Here is a 19738-nt window from a genome sequence, read left to right on the forward strand (position 1 = left end):
GGGCCACACGGTCTTCTCCACTTTGCAGACCCGCCTGTCCATTAGAATGCGTGGCTTGATCTTCTCCAAATACCAAGAACATCTTAAAAAAAGCATTTTGAAACTAATGGAAACTCTTGGAGGAAGGTCTGCTAGTTACAGATTCCTGGGCTTGTCCTGAATGCCCTTAGGGGAAGGGCAAAATCCATCAGCATATATTTGTTGAGAACTTGGTGTCGATTGAGACAGAAAGTGTGAGACCTTGGCCTGGAGCCTGGCATACTGCCCCTCCCCCTCCTCTCCAAAGATCTGTTCCTCCAGCTAATCTGAAGTCATTTAGCAATTCCCAGTGGTGGTGGACAGGTCTTAATTGTGTGGCTTTAGAATCCAGGGGCTTATCCCCATGGAAGACTGAATTTCCTCATTTAGACCATAATTTATGGACATACACCTGGGTGTATCTGCCTCTTGGTCAGCTCATGTCACCAGTAGAGGGCTGGAGACAGGGCATGGTCCAGAAGGTCCAGGCCCAACAGACAGTAGGGGGATGTTTTGAGAGAAGAGGGGAGGAGGGGACTTTTCAAAGCGGGGCAGGGCCTCAGGACAGGGCAGCCAATACTGGAGTAACCAAGGGAGACAGGGCCATGGGAGGAGGGCATACAGCAGGCTTGCGCCGCAGTGGCCTGTGGGAAGCAACTCAACAAGAGCCTCTGCCACTCAGAATGAGGAGAACGTGTGACAGGAGAAAGGAAGGGGTCGTTTGCTGACTTGAGACATGTAATAGGTTGTCTCCGGAGAATCAAAAAGTTCTGGCTGAAGACCTCACGGAGTGCTCAGGCAGACCCTGTCTGTCTGCCTTCCAGCAAACGGCGAGGGAATTTGCTGCTGCCTTCCAGCAGACGGCAAGGCAGTATCTGTATATGGATTCCTGGGGTAGCACGTGGAAGGGCAGCCATGGAAGGTGATGATATGTCTGCATCCATACCTGGAGAGAACGTGAGAGAAAATGCCACAGCATCTTCAGTGTTGTCAGGAGCCTTGTGCAGGATGGCCAGCTCCAGTCCCACCCGGTGCCAGAGTCCCCACCTTCCCCTCTGACCCAGTTCTCTGGGCCCACGGAGAATCTACTGTTTTGTAAAATTCCTTGAGTCTGGATTTTCCCAAAGGGTGTTCTAGTGAAGCCTTCTCTTGTGGTGCATGCCTCAGATAAATTTGGGAAGCCTGGCACACTCTCCCTTCAGGAAGAACCACAGCACACATTAGCGTGTCAGAGACTCTGAGAAACTTGCACAGACCAACTGGTTGATTTTGTCTAGCCCTCGTTTCTCCCCTTTTTCCACCATAACTTTATTAACACCCTGCCGGCCCAGTGAATCCACTAGTCAGCAGACGCCACACTGATGGTTAGAAGATGTCGTGCGTATATTCCTGTCCAGTCCTTCATGTGAGTGAAGCCTTCGGTAAGTGTCTGTTTGTGTGTCTCTGGCTGCTTCCCGACCTTCCTCCCCAGCTTCTTCACACCTTCATCTGCAGCCATTCTCTGGTCTCTTTACCTCTTGGTGACTCTCATGGGATAGCTCCAGGTTGTCTGTGTCCCTCTTAAGGTACTTCCTCCCAGTGTGACCCACAGGGGACCAACTTGGGCAGGACTGTCCTCCTTTTCTTTGGACACCATCTGGGGATTTGTGTTTCCTTTTTTAGCAGCAGCGTCCATGTCCTTATACGGCAAACCCAGAGGTGAGGTCACTATCAACCACGGACAAAAGATATAAGATGGAGGCTAACGATTGCTGTGTCAGTGAACTTAAAAGGGCCTTGTGTTTTCTCCTCTTAGGTCATCTTTGCTTTGAACCAGACCCTCCTGCAGCAGGAGAGCCTTCGAGCAGGCAGCCTTCAGATCCCCTACACGACAGAGGATCTCATCAAACACTATAACTGTGGGGACCTCAGCTCCGTCATCTTCAGCCATGACAGCTCCCAGGTGAGGGCCCTTGTCCTCTGCGCAGCTCAGTGTGGATTTAAACATGAGGACAAAGACATTACCTGCTGACACCTGAATCTTCCGTGAACAAAGGATTGAGGTCATAAAGGGCTCTAAAAATAAAATTGGGCAGGTTTAGATGTGGAATGAAATGCTGCAGCTAACAGAGCCATTCTTTATGATACGTGAGAACGGAGGGGGTGTTGATGAGAGTTAATTCCAGGATCCCAGGCAAAGGATGGAGCTAGGGATCCAGGGGCAGAGCTCACGGCCTGGGCAACAGGCAGCACGAAGCCGCCTCCCGAGCAGGGAAGGGATCTGAGTCTGAAAGCCCCTGGCTGACTTAGGAAGCACTTCTGGGAAATGGTGGGACAGAACTCTGGCTGCAGCTTGCAGTGGCTTCTGGGACCACGTGAGCATGATGGGTTTGGATGTGTTCATGGCCGCACTGGTGCAGCGAGTGACACACGGGACAGGTTTTACCTGTGGGCCATCAAGGGGAAGGAAGCTCAGAGGAATGCAGCCTCCCTATGGCAGGGATATTGGTTATGCTTTTATCAACGAGAGTTCCAGAGGACAAGCCATGACTTCCTCCCCTCCCCTCACCGAGACCACATGGCAGTAGCAATGCCAGCTGAGCTTCTGAGATGGGGCGTGTGTTGTCTCCTCCACCAGGACCACTGTCCTCATGCGGTAGGGGGCTGTGAGTGATGCCGGGGTGGGGGGGCGGTCTGTTAGATCTGGGGACCCTAAGGAACTGTGAGTGAATGGGAGAGGTGAAAAAGGAATGGCAGCCTGGGGAGAGGAACAACAGGGATCCAGCGTCAGCCCCACAAGTGTCAGAAGATACAAGGAGCTTTCCAGAGAGTCTGGAGCTGGAGGAAGTTAAACGAAGGCAAAGCAAGCAAGAGGAAGGGAAAACAAGAAATACCCGAAGAAAAGTAGTACAGTTGATGGTGATGACAATTCTTGGTGGGTGTGGGGGAAGTGGGGAGATAAGTCAAGATAGATGGGGAAATTAAAATTTGAAATGGCAGAAAAAAGCTAATATGGGTGGGAGGATTTGGGAGTTTTATGGGAAAATGGGAAGGCTGGTAGCAGTCAGGGACAGATGTCTTATGCAACCCTTTCCTGTGGCCCCTTCATACCTGTTCTGCTCACAGGGCCCGCCCATGGTGTGGGGTATTGGGAATGTGCCTGTCATGGTGCCAGGAAGGCCAGGCTGGTCAGACCCAGGGGTGCGGGTTGTAGGTCATGTTTGGCATTTAGCTGTGGGAGGTCACCCTGCACGGGCTGCCTGCCCGTGGGGAGGGGCTGGTACAAAGGAAGCACTCTGCTGAAGAGAAGGGACTTGAGGAAATGGATAGAAGGATCTCACATAAAGGACATGATTTTTAAAAAGATGACAAAGGAGGGGCGCCTGGGTGGCTCAGTCGGTTAAGTGTCCGACTTCAGCCAGGTCACGATCTCGCGGTCCGTGAGTTCGAGCCCCACATCAGGCTCTGGGCTGATGGCTCGGAGCCTGGAGCCTGTTTCGGATTCTGTGTCTCCCTCTCTCTCTGACCCTCCCCCATTCATGCTCTGTCTCTCTTGGTCTCAAAAATAAATAAACGTTAAAAAAAAAAAAGATGACAAAGGAGAAGATGAGGGCTTTGGATTTGAAAATGAAGAAAGTATCATTTTGAGGAAATGGCTAAAGGGGATCTGTTGTCCATAAAGTGGCAATTGATGGCTCCGTTACAGGGTAAGGACTTCTGGAAGGTCTTTGAGAGGCTACTGCACGTGGGAGAAGCAGCCAGGGTAGATATTCTGTCTTATATTTGAGTGAAGTAATGGTTAACCTCGTTAAATCCCTAGGTAGAGGAGAGAGCACACGCCCAGGAGGAGGGAATCCAGAGGGGTGGGGAGGGAACTCGGTGTATCACCTCACCGACAGCCCCTGTTCTTAGCCAAAATACTGAATTTGGCTCACGTGTGCACCAGAACCAGGTGAAATATTTGCCAGGAGGGCAAAGAACATTGGAGAAAGCAAGAGGGAGACTTGGGAAGTGGAGAAATAATTACAATTAAAATTGTATGGCATTTAACAGACAGGTGAATGGTTATAGACATGCCATGTATTCAGCAGTAGAGTCATCATTATTGATTCTAAAATATGTAATTGTGTAAAATTATTTTTGTAGAGAAGGCATGTGTGAATCAGACAAGTGAAAACGATGGACGTGTTAGGCAAAGACACGGTCTCCGTATATAAACACGTGGCAACAGCACTCTCATTTGAATAGAACAGAAGTCCTGTTTAAAATAGCCCAAGAGTTCTTCCAGTCCACTTCATCGACTGTGTTTTCACTTGGGTTACAGAGAATGATAGCACAGCTTGAAAAAGTAGTAGGTGGGAGACCCCAAGCGTGGTGGTGCGTGCTCTTTCCCTGCCAGCTTGACCCTCTTGGCTGGGTGATTTGGGGCTCAAATGAAGCAACTTGGTCAGTGACACCGTTGCCCCTGATTTGTTTTTTATTTTTTCTTTTGGCGGAGGTTCCCAATTTTATTAACGCCACGCTGCCACCGCAGGAGCGCGTCACCGCCCAGGAGATCGACAGCTACTTCCGCCAGGAGCTCATCTACAAGCGGAATGAGAGAATGGGGAAGCGGGTGAAGGCCCTTTTGGAAGAGTTCCCGGACAAAGGCTTTTTCTTTGCCTTTGGAGCTGGTGAGACATAGGTTACCTCTGCTGGGAGGCTGGGCTCTGTTGCTCCTCCCACGAAGGGGCCCCGGAGGTGGGCTGCTGGTAGGAGGTGAGATGAGTGGCACCTTCTTTGACTTATTTCACTTGCAAAGTGGCTCCAGCTGATGCCTGAGTATCCAGCACTGTTGAACCTTTGCTGGGCGGGCTAGTACCTGTGACATCACCATAGCTCTCTCTCCACCTGGTGTTCAAAACACACTCCCCTGGAAGCTGGGAAGGCCTTTCTCTCTCTTCCCAATTTGGCACTTAATCCCAATGGCTTTCTGGTACCCTTCACTTTTTTAACTTCCCCTAAAATTTGTCTTGTCTTCTCTCTCCTCTCTGACCATGAGCCTCCCAGGCATAAGACTTGGTGCTGATATGTCAGCCATTACCAACTGTTAACAGTGTACATGGAAACAGACTGGGAAAATTATTTCCTTTTGTGGACTTTTTGAAATAAATTATCTCCTCTTCTTGAGTCATTCTAGCACAGCTTTGCACACTCCAGAATTAAAGACAGAAATGACAACAGGCTTGGGGCGCCTGGGTGGTTCAGTGGGTTAAGCATCCGACTCTGAGTTTTGGCTCAGGTCATGACCTCACATTCATGAGATGGAGACCCTTGTCGGGCTCTGTGCTAACAGCACAGAGCCTGCTTGGGATTCTCTCTCTCTGCCCCTTGCAACTTGTGTGCATGTGTGCTCTCTCTCTCCCAATAAATAAACATTAAAAAGAAAAGAAGAGGAAAGAAACGAAAAGGAAAGGAAAGAAAAGAAAAGAAAAGAAAAGAGAAAAGAAAAGAAAAGAAAAATGCCAGAGACTGAGTAGTGTGCAGAAGGAGCATTTGCTGCCCTTGGCTTCTTCTTTCAATTCTCCATTAGCTTCATAAGTGTGGACAAGTTCCCTCAGTTTTTTTACTGGTAAAATGGGGGGGGGGGGTGGGGGTTGGAGAAGAGCACTTGCAGAGTGGCAGAGTGAGAGGTCAAGTGGAATCACCCGATCTCAAGATCCTTAGCTTAATTACATCTGCAAAATCTTTTGTTTTCTTTTTTTCCCCAGATAACATTCACAGGTTTCAGGGATTAGGATGCAGATGTATTTGGGGGAACATTACCACAACATCTGAAAATCAATTAATATAATCCCCCATATTAGTAGAACTCAAGGACAAACACCACACGATGCTCTCAACAGACCTAGAAAAAGCAAACAATAAAGTGCAACATTCTTTCATGGTGAACATACTCATCAAACGAAGGCTACAAGGGAACTTACTTCATCAGCCTGTTGAAGGGTCACTTTAACATATTAAATGACGAAAGATGAAATGCTTTCCCCCTAAGATGAGGAACAGGACAAAGATGGCTGCTCTCACCACTTCTCTTCAACAGTGTGTGAAGGTTCTAGCCAGGAAAGTTAGAAAAAGGAATAAAAGACATTCATATTGGAAAGGAGGAAGTAAAACTATCTCTTTTCTCAGATGACATGGTCTTGTGCATAGAAAATCCTAGGTAACTGACCAAAAAACTCTTAGAACTAAAAACCCAGGGTACAAGGAAGCAAGATAGAAGATCAGTACACAAAAGTCCGTTGTGTTTCCATACTCTAGCAAAGAATAATTTGAAAATGAAACTAAGAAACTAGTTCTGTTTAAAAGCGTAAAAAAAATACTTAGTACGAGATGTATCAAAACGTACAATGGAAAACCGAAATCATCAGAGGGAATTAAAGAAGACCTAAGTAAATGGAAAGACATATGGTCATGAATTGGAAGGCTTGAACAGTGTTAAAATGACAATATTCTCCCCTGTTGATCTAGACATTCAATGTAACCATCATCAAAATCTCAGCTGATTAAAATGCTTTAAAATTAGATAGTGGTGATGGTGGCACAACTTTGGGAATATTCCCCAAATCACTGAATTGTGCACTTGAAAAGGATGAATTTTAGGGGTGCCTGGCTGGCTCAGTCTGCAGAACATGTGACTCTTGATATCAGGGTTGTGAGTTTGAGCCCCATGTTGGGTGGAGAGATCATTAAAAAAAATCATAAGCTTTAAAAAAAGGATATTTTTATGTTGTGGAAAAATGAGAGGTTGGGCTCCTACATCTTGTTCACAAATGAACAGTTTCTGCCTTTGGTCTTCGGTCCTCTGTGAGTTGTGTGAGTGGTTTTCCTCTTCTCCAAGTCTCATATTCCATATTTGGGTTGTGCACAGTGCTGTGTGGCCCAGTGCCCATGTCTGGCCTGTCTCAGCAAAGCTGTTAGCTCTGGTTCTGCAGCACCCCGAAAGGGGTTAGGTACCAGAAGCCCCCCGTGGCACCTGGTAGGGGTGATGGTGGCCCTCTGTTAGAACACAGAGCTGGTGCTCGCTTCGGCAGCATATATACTAAAATAAGACACCGAGCTGGTGGCTCGGTCCCGGCGGCTGTGTCGGGTCCTCCAGGATGGAAGGTACCAGCCCCTGAGCGTGGGCTTTTGCCTTCCACTCCTGCGAGACTCAGCTGATCTCTCAAAAGCTTCCCTGACGTCCGGTGGCAGGATGGCGGGGCACTGGGTGCAGGGGAAGGGTGGGCGCTTTGAGATGACAGTGGCCTACTGTGTGGCGCGAGGCTGGGCAGCGGGTTGGCTGGCGGCCAGATGGCAGGTTGATCTGAGCAGCTGGGAGGGCAGGCCCTCCAGATGGCGACTGCTGGACCGATGGCCCAGGTGAGGTGTAGCACCTGGGCTCGCCTGATTCTCCGGGCACAGCTCATCGTATTGCCGCAGCGCTGGGCAGAGGCCTCACAGCTGGGTGCTTTGGGGGCCAGGGGTGCCCTGGACAGTTGCCAGTGCCAAGTTCTCTTCCTGGCGCTGCTTTCTCCACCGCAGGAATCCGTTTCTTTCTGAAGGCTGTGTTGACCAGAGGGAACCACAGAAATTGCTCCCGACACTTAGCCTTACCGGTTAAAAAATTTTTAAGTCTGTGGTTAGCAAACTTTTAATTGCAAAGCGAAGGTAACCAAAAACTAAAAGCTGCAGAGTTTCTTAAAAATTTTTTTTTAACGTTTATTTATCTTTGAGACAGAGAGAGACAGAGCATGAACGGGGGAGGGGCAGAGAGAGAGAGGGAGACACAGAATCCAAAGCAGGCTCCAGGCTCTGAGCCGTCAGCCCAGAGCCCAACGTGGGGCTCGAACTCACGGACCGTGAGATCGTGACCTGAGTTAAAGTCGGACGCTTAACCGACTGAGCCACCCAGGCGCCCCAAAGCTGCAGAGTTTCAAATCAAACAACAACTTTCATTGTGGGGGTCTGGAGAGAAAATTTAGATATGAGAAATGGAGCTCGCCTTTGTGGCAGGAAAAGTCAGTCAAACAGAATAGCTTGGTTCCGTGCTGAAGAAAGCACTGGTAATAGGGGCAGTTTGTTCACTTGACAGATACAGTTTTTATTCTGAATTGCTTGAGAGGGTGGACTCTGGAGCCAGACCACTTGGGTTTGAGATGCAATCTGCTTCATCTCTCTGTGCCTCTTGCTCACCTGTAAAATGGAGACAATAATACGCCCACCTTATAGGGCTGTTGGCAGGGGCGGGGGCTGTCAAATGATGTGTAAAGCATTGTGCCTGGTAATGCTCAATGACTGTTGGCTACTTTATTTTTGTGATCACGCCCTGCTGTGTGGGCTTGGTAATGGCTGGGGGAGTGAGGGTTGCTGCAGCACTCTGTAGGCTCAGTAGCGCCCCCCCGCCGCCCTCACCCCCAGTCCAGGCAACATCTGTGCATGAGTTAATTGCACTTGTGCACCAGGGCTAATCTGGGCCTTGCCAACGTCCCTTTCATCTGAGCCAGTTGCCCCTCAGCAATCTTGGGGTCACAGACTCTACAGTTGAACCCAAGAATGTGGTAGAGCCCGGTACCTTCCGCCAGTCACCGCCCTCGGGCTCCCCAGGCTCTCAGAGGCTGACCCAGGTTCACCCTGCTTTCTAGAGCTGTGGGAACAGGACACGAGGGAGACCCACAGACTGCCCGTTGCCTGGCCAGCAGCTTGGATGTACCTTAATTTGCTGTCCCGGTCTCTGGTTATTGACTATTGACGTGTCAAGATTGTACAGACCCTGGAGCCAAATGGCCTGGCTTTTAGATTCTGCTATGTGGCTGCTTAGCGTGTGAAGCCCTGGACCTATTTTACCTCCGTTTTCCAATTTAAAGTGCAGGTAAGAACGATACCTCTAAGGTTCTGCTCAAACACAGGATGGAGTGCTGCAATTGAATTGTCCATTTAGGACATTAAAGTGCCATATACTGTCACAGAGAGGGACGTTGTGAGCCTGGATGATCATGTCAGTTCTGAGCATCAAAACCTGAACGGAAAGGAGGTTGATCCCAGGATCTGCTCTTGGCCTTGAACATGTCTAGGATGTCATTGTAAGCTTACCTGGCTGATCTTTGTTTTTCATGAAAAGGGAGGAAGTGAAGTAACATTCAGATTGAGGTTTCCAGCTATGGTGGCTTCTGCTAGATGCAGGTGTTTCACTGCGCATGTATAATTATGTGTGGGACAGAAGGGGGCTCGGGTCTCAGAGGTGGTTGGATTGCGTAAATGATGAGAATGGTCGGGACTGTTGACACTGCATTGAGACCTGGAAGGTTGGGATTTGGTGTCTAGGCTCTCCCTTCGCTGTGTGACCCTGGGCAGCTCACCCCACCCTTCTGATCCTCTGTGTCCTCATCTCTGAAACACTGCTTGTCCCTCCCTGCCTGCCTGGAGGGCAGTTGGGAGGCCTGACTACAGAAGTTCTTAGGAACTCTACTGGGCTGGACAGAAAGGGATGGAGGGCTGGCAGGGTTATTTCTTCGTTCTGGGCTGTGTGTCTGGGGGTATGTTTAGTGGTCACGGGAGCTGCCGTATTTCTGATCATTTTTCTTACTGCAGGTCATTTCATGGGCAACAATACAGTGCTTGATGTCTTGCGGCGCGAAGGCTATGAGGTAGAACACGCCCCCGCTGGACGACCCATCAACAAGTAACCTTCCTGTGCTTCTATCCTGGTTGGGGAGCAGCTAGCAGAGCCGAGACCCCCACGGGGCTGCCCCGGCACCAGGGCGGGCTCTACCCTGAGGGGCTCCAGAGGCCCCCAGCACGGCTATTACCACCTTCCCTGCCTGGCCGCTAAATGGACACTTGGCACCCGGCTCCGCTGGCATCCTGTTGTGGCTGGGGCTGTGTCAGACGGGGGTTGGCTGGCCGGGCACTTCGGGCAACAGAGGCCATTCTGGCTTTTTTCCTCAGCGGCCTTGGGGCAGAGAAGGAGAAGGGAAGATTACCCCATGGTCCCAGGGGCCCCAGGAGGGGTCATTGGGCTTGATGCTTAGTGCCTTTCCAGTGGGCATTTGGGAAGTTTCAGGGAGGCAGATGGTGGAATCAGTCATAACACAGGGTCAGAGGGGCTAGAAGCGCAGGGCGTGGCTGTGAGACCCTTCTCGGGACAGGAGCAAAGCCCTTTCTCTTTCCCTGGGCTGTTCCTCCCCCCAGGTCTGTTTCTCATTTTGATGGCTCTGTGGACCCCTCCCTCCCCTCCGAACTAGTCAGCTTGGGCCACCGTAACAAAATGCCACAGACTGGGCACTCGAACAGCAGAAATTTATTTTCTTACAGTTCTGGAGGCCAGAAGTCCAAAATCAAGGTGTTGGTAGGTTTGATTTCCCCTGAGGTCTCCCTTCTGCTTGCATGTAGCCTCCCTCTCCCTGTCCCCACATGGCCTTCCTCTGTGCGCACACAATCCTAGTGTCTCTGTGTGTTTAAATTTCCTCTCATAAGGATACTAGTCAGATTGGACCAGGGCCCACCCTAACGACCTCATTCTATCTTAATAACCTCTTTAAAGGCGCTGCCTATGAATGCAGTCACATTCTGAGGAACTGGCTATGGAGGCTCCAACATCGGAATTCAGCCCCTAACACACGCCTTTCCTCGCCCCACTCCCTCCCGACCGCGCTCACCAGCGCCCCCTCCTGGCAGGGATCACAGCGGTAGTGAGGAGAAGGCCCATCCCTTCTACTGAGGGGTAGAGAAGGGGGTCAGCTGTGGTGTCAGCTTGATGGCTGCCCTTCCCCAGGTGCCCTCTTTCTCGTCAGAAGGCCCACCTTCAGCTCATGTTGTTTCAAGCTAGGGCCTCTCCCCAGCCCCTCACCCCAGAGGGTTCTCCCTAGCGGTCCAGTTTCCACCCGGGAGCCAGGATTCTCCCAGTCTGCCTCCTAGCGGACAATCATGGGTACGTCCTGGGCTGTCTTACCCCCACCTCTCACGCCGTACATCCAGCGCGTCAATGATAATGGTTCTTCAAATAGCACTTCTACTCTCTAAAAGCCCTTACCTGAGACTTCTTATTTCTCACCTCCATCACACCTCTAGCTTCCTCTCCTCTTGGGTTTGCTCCTCTCCTTTTTCATGGCTCTCATCCTCTGGTCCATTCTTCGCTCTCTGTGGGACTAAATCTTGCAAGTGCCCCTTCCTCAGAAACCTTCGGTGCTTTCTGACTCTTCTCTTCCAAAGTCCAGTTTCTTCCTGCTGGTGTCTTGGCGGCCAGACCCCAGCACAGGTGTGCTTCCTGCATCAGAAAACCTTCTGTCTGGGTCGCTGCCGTCCATCTCCCCCTGACAGCAAAAATCCTGCCCCTCCTTCAGCTCTGCTCACTGCCCAGGTCTTGATCCTTCTCTCTCTCCTGTTCTCCTTCAGCCCTGGAGGGAGAATCCAGCCCTTAGTGGTTCTCTGCCTGTTTCGGGGGGACCGTGTTCTTCTGGAAAGCGGGTGCTTTGTCCCTTCTCAGCCCCCACCCCAGGCTGAGTGGGCTGGTATTTGGCACACAGTCCTTGCGGGTGCTGGAGAGGACCCTTCCTGGAGTGTGTGTGTGCATGCGTGTACGCGTGTGGATGCGCACGTATGTGCACAGGCATGTATATGTGTGTACACGTATGCGCGCATGTGTGCACATACATGCATGTGTGCGTGCACGTGTGTTGATGGTTATGCTCAGGCTTCCTACTTCTGTCTCTAACCCTAATACCTGCCTGTGGGAGGAAGTGAGGTCAGGAATCAGTATTTTAAAAATCTCTCTGTGATTCTGGTGCACGGTGAGGGCTGAGAACCAGTGCTGACATTCAGCTGGCCTGCTCACATTCCCAGGGGAGGAAAGAACATTTATTGACCGACTGTCAGGTGGCAGCCAGGTTCACACGGACTGTCAGTTAATCCTCAAAGCCAGCCTGTGGGGTGGGTGTCTCTTCTCCTTTACTGATGGAGAAACTGAAAGATCACACAGCTAATCAGAGCCAGGGTACAGTTCAGGCTCCTCCGCCCACACATGCCTTCTCTTTCTGCCCTTTCTTCTTCCACGTTTTACTTCCTGGATCCTTTGTCTTTGTTCGTGCAGCTTCCTCTGCCAGACATTCATTCCCCCATCCCCGCCCCTAATTCTTTTTTTTTTTTTTTTTTAACGTTTATTTATTTTTGAGACAGAGAGAGGACAGAGTATGAATGGGGGAGGGTCAGAGAGAGGGAGACACAGAATCGGAAGCAGGCTCCGGGCTCTGAGCTGTCAGCACAGAGCCCGACGCGGGGCTCAAACTCACGGACCGCGAGATCATGACCCGAGTCGAATCGGCCACTTAACCGACTGAGCCACCCAGGCGCCCCCCCCCGCCCCTAATTCTATCAGAATCTGTGAGATCCAGCACAAACGCCCCATGTTCTTCTCTGCTCTGGCCCGGGGTCACCCCCTTGCATGATCCCCAGGGGTTTGGTGTGTGCTCTGCAGTAGCTATCCTGGCGTCTGGCACACAGTATGTGCTCCATTAGGATAGTGTCTATGAGTTTTTAGCGGTGAGCCGTGCTCCAGGGGAGGCCACGAGGGAGCATGAAGTCTGGAATGGAGCTCCGGTTAGGGAGAAGAAGGGGTGAGGGGATAAGGGCCCAGAGTGGGGGAAACGACCGCACTGAAGGTGTTGGCAAGGGCCAGTGCAGTGGCTGTGGAGACACCTGCTTCCTTCTTCCCCTCCTTGGCAGCCGTGTGATAATCCCTGAGGGATGATACGGGGACTTGGATCTTGGGCGGGCTGTGTGGGTGGGGGCAGGAGGCCTTCTAACTGGTGACCTAGCTCACTCTAGGCCTGCCAGCCCCTCGGGTCTTGCGGTGGCCCAGTTAGGTGGACAGTGAGGGAAGGGCTACCGGCAGCTACCGGCAGCCACTACCCTCCCGTATTCAACAGGCTGGACTACACAGGCAAGGCCCTGGCTGTGAAACTGCGCTTCCCTGGGCAGCGAAGAGGAAGGGACAGGGGTTCTGCTGGGCTGATCCCAAGTGTGTTTACCCAGTTCCCCAATCCCATACCTCTTCCCAGGATAACCGATGCTGTATTAGGGTTTTGTGGATTTTTTTTTTTTTTGTCCTGCCACAACAAATTATAAACTCTGCCCTCAAGCACTTATTTTACGGTTCTGTAGATCAGAAGTCTGACACAGGTCTCAATGGGCTGAAATCAAGGTGTTAATGGGGCCACATTCTCCTCTAGGGCTTCTAGGGGAGAACCTGTTTACTTGCCTTTTCCAGATTACAGAGGTTGCTCACCTTTCTTGGTTTGTGACCCCTCCTTCCATCTTCCAAGTGACTACATTTCCCCGAAGTTCTTCTGTAGTCACATCTCCCACTGGCCACAGAAAGTTTTCGGGCTTTAAGCACCCATGTGATTAGATTGGGTCCACCCAGGTAGCCTGGGGTAATCTCCCATCTCAAGGTCCTATATCACACCCACAAAATCCCTTTTATCAGGAAAGGTAACAAACAATAGTATTCACAGGTTCCAGGGATTAGGACATTGACATTTCTGAGGGTCAGTATTCTGCCCACCACAGCAGAATAATACCAATGAGGATCTGGTGAATGTCCATTTGGCTTCACAGTGGGGTGCTCCAGGTTCCCCGTCAGCCTTGCTGGGCTACATACACTGTCACTCATCCCCAGACAGTGGGACTGGAAGAGAGGGGCATCCACATGGAATGCATCCTGGGTGCTCAGCCCTGTGTGAAGTATGGTGCATGGGTAGTTTTAATCCTCGCAGCAACCAGGTGAGACAGATCAACTTTATAGAAGCAGAAGAGGCTCAGAAAGTATAATTATCTTGTTCTAGTTTCCAGTCCTGGGCTCCTTCCTGGATACCACATGTCCTCCTGTGGGTGTGTGCCCAGGAGACAGGCCATGTCAACCAGGGTGTTTCTTTCTCATAGACTTCCACGAAGTGAGTAGATTGTGTGAAATGCTGGCAGGGGACTAGCAATCTCTCAAGCACAACAAGAGCCCCATATTGTGGCCAAAATGACCATGGACTTAGGTTTCATAAGTAACTAGAGGTTTCACTAAACTTTGGGAATTCAGATGGACCGAAACAGGACAACCTAGAACCTCAACCTGGGATGGGATGCTTAGGCTAGCCCAGAAGCTCTGGGGTGAATTAGGCTGTGTTCAACAGCTGGGATTTTCTGTTCCTGGCAGAGAAGCAGCCACCTCTACTGCCCTAGGTCCCTTAAGCCCATGAGCATTTGTCTGTAGGATCTTTCCCTGGAGGTAATAGTGACACTACTCTATATTCTCCATATTTCCTATGGTGAAAATAAGTTAGCTTTATAAACTGAAAAAAAAAAAATCTTGGTGTATATTATTTGAAAATGGCACTGAATCCTTGTTGGGACCTAGGGCAAGGAAGTTTATTTCCCTGGTCCTCAGTTTCCTTAATTATAAAGTGGGTGTTATGAATCTACAGGACATCTCAGCTGTGAAATATGAGAAAGATAAAAATCAGGAGAAGTAAAATTAATTTCTTCTGGATTAATGACCCCCCCCCCCAAGAGTAATTAACTAATTAACTTGGTTCTCAAGCTCTGGCCTCGCCCACCTGCAGTAACTGAGCTGAGATCTTGTGTCTCTTGTGAGTTGAACAGAACCAAAGCTGTGATTTGCCCCCACTGTAAGGATCCACTGCTTGAAGCCATAAGAGCTGAGCCCTAGTGAATTTGAGTCCATGCTCTTTGCAGCAGACTTTTTTGAATGCCTACGGTGTACCAGGGCCTGTTGGGTTATATGGAGGTCAAAGATCACATTGATATAATCTCTGCTGGGGCAGAGGGCCTGGGCATGGGGGCTGCCTGACCATCTGATGCTGAATCCTCTAGGAGGCCACTGGAATCTTAGCCTTAGGTGGAGCACTTTCCCCTCTCTAGACTCCAGTTTCTTTGCTGGCATAATAAAGAGATTCATCTAAGTGGTGTCACACTTGTGTGTCAGGCATCGTGCTGGGCTCTGGACACAGTGATGAATATGGCAGGTCCTGTCCTCCAGGGGCCTTTTCACTGTGACTGTTATGTTGCAGGGGTTCCCAACCTCAGGTTCAGAACAGGGGCCTTTCTTTGCCACTTGAGGAATTCCCTTCTTTTACCTTTTTTGCCCAACCTGAGTCTTTCCCATGTTCATTTTCTATCTCTTATACCTCCTGCCTTCCTCACACAGGGCCATGACTATTAATTGACATCTCAGGTTGTGTCAGATTGTGGGTCAGAATTGAGCCCTGCTTCTGACAGGTGGGCTGTTCATCAAGGCTGAATCAGGGCAGAATGACGGAGTTCTTATATATGCTGGTCTGCTGCGCCCACATGTCAAAGATGCACATAACACAGGCACTGCTTCCTTTCCTCAGGTGGATGGGAGCCTCAGGGCCCTGCCTGCCTAAGTCAGGAGACAATAGGATTGACCTCTAGTGGCTGGATTCTTCTCTTACTGCCCCCTCCTCAACCCCAACTAAACTCTTGACAAAAGTCCTGTTGTAGCAAGAAACTGGGTCCTTCTCACTGGAAGATATTTTTGGGGAGCAGGGTGGAGGGGCGGGAGAAGGGGGAAGGCTAGAGTCACCTTTAGTGGAAAACTAGAAGCAAGTTTCAGTTTCTCATCAGTTGTGAAAAACATGTTGCCTTTGGGAAAGATGGTTTATGGTAGGACCTGGGTTAAGGTGGTTAGAAGCCAGCCCTGTGAACACTAGCAGTCATTCATGTTGGGGGTTGGGGCTGCCATAGCCTTTTTCTGAGAAGAGCCCTCACCAGGGTAAAGGAGGGGTTAACATGGTTAAGGGTTACTTCAATTGTTCTAAGTAAATGGCATTTAAACTTTTTTTTTTTTAATGTCACTTTCAATGCTGTAATCTTCAGTGACTTTCTACATAGCTGTGACCCCTTGTTAGGGAAGGGCAGTAATTATATGCAATTAAAAAGAAATCTTCTATTTCCTCCCCAGGGCTGGGAGATTTGGAATGACTACTGCAACAGTATGTGAGGGAAAAATTAAGGCATCAAAGTGATCAATTCTGGAGGTGGCTTGGAGGACGCTCCCTAGCCAGCTTGAACTTTCACATTATTCCCCCCCCCCCCCCCCCCCAGTTCTACGTCCCTGAGCCCTGAGAGCTGTGTGACCGTCCTTCAAATCCATCTTCCCTCCACCCCTGTTCACAGGGAGACGAGTAGACGTCCCTTATCGGGGCCCGCCTCCTCTGCCATCTTTGTTCCGGAAGTGCCTGCCTCAGAAGCGCGGGTACCGGAAGCTGGGTCTGCGGTGCGCTCGCTGTGGCCTCCCCACGTGTCCCTGCCTGGAAGTGCCCACCTGGGAGGCGGAGCGGAGCGGAAGTTTCAGAAGAAACGGAGGCGGCAGCGGCCACAGCGAAAGCAGCGGCTTCGGCAGTTCAGCGATCTGTGGGTCCGACTGGAGGAGAGGTGAGGCGGTGATTTGGGCCGGGTCGGCCGGCCAGGAGCCCATCCCCGGCATCCATCCGCCCCACCTGGAGTCCCGGTGGGGAGCAGCCCAGGAATATCCCTCACCCTGCTTGAGAGGGGGAGGTTCAAGGCTCTGGTGGGGATGAGCAACCCCCTTGTGGACCAGCCTTTCCTGTTGCTTAGAGCCTTGGGCACTGAGATGAACCCAGTAATTAAAGGCAGTTGCTTCAAGCCAGAGTAAGGGCTTTGTTATCTTTGTTTATCTTTGTTAAAGGAGGAATGGGGGTGGTGGTGGTGGGCATGCATGGGTGTGCGTTGATTTGCCAGTCCTTTCTCCACTGCAGCTTAGGGAAGATTTCATAGTTTTGCAGAGCTGGAAGCAACAGGGAACAGGCTTGTTCAGCCCCCACATTTTACAGAGAGCGTGGTGACCACAGAATGCACTCCCGGAAGATGCTTAGGAGGTGGATCAGAGGTGGATGGAGGAGTCAAAGGTGGTGACTCAGCCTGGTCTCCAGGGCATAAGGCTTCTGGAAGAACTACACCAGAGAGGCCTGGGATCCAGGATCCAGTTCAGTTCAGCCCAAATGTATTGAGTTCCTCCTGGGTGCCTGCTGTTGTGTCGGGTGCTGTGGCTTTGAAGTACACCAGACAGGCATTAGCTCTCTGCCTTCATCGAGTTTGCATTCTAGGAGGAAGCCCAATTTTGATATCTGCAAAGGGTGCTGTGGGAATGTGCTTGTGTATGTGTTGGAAGTTACTATTTAGGGTTGGGGGAGTAGTCAGGAAAGGCCTCCCTGAGTGAAGGTACCTTTTGGCTGATGCTGAGTAGCAGGCTGACAAAGTGAAGCCCAATGACCAGAACTTTTGAGTCTGGATCAGGAGATTCAGGGATCCAGTACCTGCATAGGTGCTTGATAATAAATGTTGAATGGATAAATAGCTGAGCAAGGAGGGGAAGGAATTCCAAGCAAAGGGAACAGTTTGAAGGCCTGGAGAGAGTGAGCATGTTGAAGAAACCAAGATGAAATAATTATGGTTGGAGCTGGGTGGGGGGAGGGGGGAAGGGGAGGAAGAGTCAAGTGGGGTGGTGTGGGTCCAGACAGGAAATGGAGTGGAGTGACAGAGAGTCTCATGCCTGTGGAAGTGAGGAGCCACTGAAAGATTCGAAGCAGGCGTCCGGTGTGCTCTGGGGTTGGCATTTTTTAACGGATGGAAGCTAGCAGCCAAATGGGACCCGGAGAACAGGGATCCTGTTGGTGTCCATGTTCCACATGACCAAGGGTAGCTCTCCAACCATCCTTCATTGGTGGACGAATAAACTGACCGGTTCAGTACTTTTTCAGTTTGGGCCATTTCCTTTTAAGGTGGCCTGGAGTTAGCCACTTTACACCAGAGCTGAGCTGAAAGGTCCGGGTGAGCCTGAGATCTTGGGCCCCTCAGCTCATACTGTCTTGACCTGGGATGTCTGCATGGTGTTCACACCGGATGTGAGCTGGGGTAGGGGAGAGAGCCAGAGACCCAGGGAGGACGCCTCATGGCCTGGATGTGCCTCTATGTGTGGTCAGTGAGGAGGGGCCCTGCCTGAGATTGCCCAAAGGCTAATGATAAGCAAATCTGAGTTGGGCCTTCTTACACCTAGAGTTTTAATAATCTTTGAACCAAGAACCATGTAGCCAAGGGAGAGTTGTCTGTTGTGCTGATCTTAGCACCTGTATTACTTGGTTTTGTTGTAGTGGTAGTATCGAGGGACAGAGACACAGGAAACCTATTAACATACTAAGATCCATTCTCGTCTTTAAAGAAGGGAGATGAAAAGAAGTTGTGTGGGCGTTTGGGGGCCCTGGAGTATCCAGTGGCTCCTGCTGTGCTCTGAGCTTCTGTTTTTTCCTTTCTCTCCTAGTGCTGAGGTCCCACAGCTCCAGGTCCCTGTTCTGGATAGGCACATCTCTGCTGAGCTGCAGCTCCCTCGCCATGGGCATTCCCGCCACAGCCAGATGGTAGCCAGCAGTGCCTGTCTGTCTCTCTGGACTCCTGTGTTCTGGGTGCTGGTGCTGGCTTTCCAAACAGAGACACCCCTCCTGCAATGACGGGAGGAGCCAGGCCAGGTCCCTGACCCCTTGGAGTTGAAGGATGGCCATTCCTGTACTCCACACCCTGTTCTGGCCTTGACAGGCCCAACCCAGGAAAAGAGAGAATAAAAGTTGATTCTTCTCTTTCCAAGGAACGACTCGGGTTATCCAGCAGTGCTGGGGGTAGGTGTACAGTTTTGTAACATAATGACTTGTATGAAAATAATTGTAAATGAATTATATGGAAATAATTAAATGTCTTTTCTTTGTAGATTTTTTCCCACAATGTGTATATGTTATGCAAACAACTCTTGCTCACACCCTCTGAATATTGTCACTGCTTTACTCCTGGGCCCTACTCATACTGGTCCTACCTGCCACTTTGGATCCTGACCCTTTTCTCCTTCCTGCTGCTCCTCTTCCTACTCCTGGTTATGGATTCAGGGGAGTCAGTAGGCCATAGGAGCTTTGTTCTGTTTCCTGCGCTCTGACAAATGCTTTAATTATGTATGTGAGTGTCTCACCAACATGCTGAAGACTGGATGAATGGTAGGCTTTGTCAGAGGTGCTGTGTAAGAAAGTGGGTTTCAAACGCTCCCCCTTCCTGTCTTGTTATTTATTTATATGCTGATGCCTTTTATAAATAAAATCTTATGAGGGAGTCTCTATAAAATGAGTAAGAGTAGAATTGTCTCAGTTGAGTCTCAAATGGGAACTTTTAGCCCTACCTCCCACCCCACCTCCTGTTCGGTCACCACACCCACCCCGTGACAAGGTTTCCTTATGGGCCTTCGAGCAGCTCACAGAAACCCAGAGGGTCTGCCCAGGACTTGGAAGTAGATGTGTTTGTTTCTAATCTGGTTTATGGTAAGCTTGACTGCCTGGGCTTGCAGTTCTGTGGTCTTCCCTTCCTAGACTTTCTTGGGGGTGCATTCTCAGTCATTTCCAGGGCCCAGAAGGTCTTCCGGGTCTACTTAAAGAGTGGTGCGATGGTACTCAGGATGCATGTCCTCCACCTTCGCTCCATTCTGTACTCTCTGTATTGCAGGGGGAGGAGGGCTAAACTCTCCCAGATTCCCTTGCTGCTATGACCGAGATTCTCCTAATGGCATAGACTTATGCGAGACTTGGAGGGTTCAAGGGGAACAGAAGACCTTTTCTTCGGTAGTGGTGGCAGTTACGGGTAG

At 50.4% G+C, this 19738-nt stretch overlaps 1 protein-coding gene across 7 annotated transcripts in view; it reads left to right on the forward strand.

The window, feature by feature from the left end:
* Positions 1 to 19233, forward strand: part of TRABD2A (TraB domain containing 2A) — a 60067-nt gene extending 40834 nt beyond the window's left edge. For 3 of the 7 annotated variants that reach the window (XM_058683528.1, XM_058683527.1, XM_058683526.1), the window contains exons 3-7: positions 1814 to 1960; positions 4496 to 4670; positions 9607 to 9697; positions 16222 to 16479; positions 18383 to 19233. In XM_058683528.1, the coding sequence (XP_058539511.1) occupies positions 1814 to 1960; positions 4496 to 4670; positions 9607 to 9697; positions 16222 to 16479; positions 18383 to 18569 (858 nt within the window). In that variant the 3' untranslated portion in view covers positions 18570 to 19233. The other 4 variants (XM_058683529.1, XM_058683532.1, XM_058683531.1 and 1 more) reach the window with 4 other exon arrangements.
* Positions 19234 to 19738: the final 505 nt, after the last annotated feature.

This window comes from Neofelis nebulosa, chromosome 9 (genome assembly GCF_028018385.1).
Source record: "Neofelis nebulosa isolate mNeoNeb1 chromosome 9, mNeoNeb1.pri, whole genome shotgun sequence".
Classification (NCBI taxonomy): Eukaryota; Metazoa; Chordata; class Mammalia; order Carnivora; family Felidae; genus Neofelis; species Neofelis nebulosa.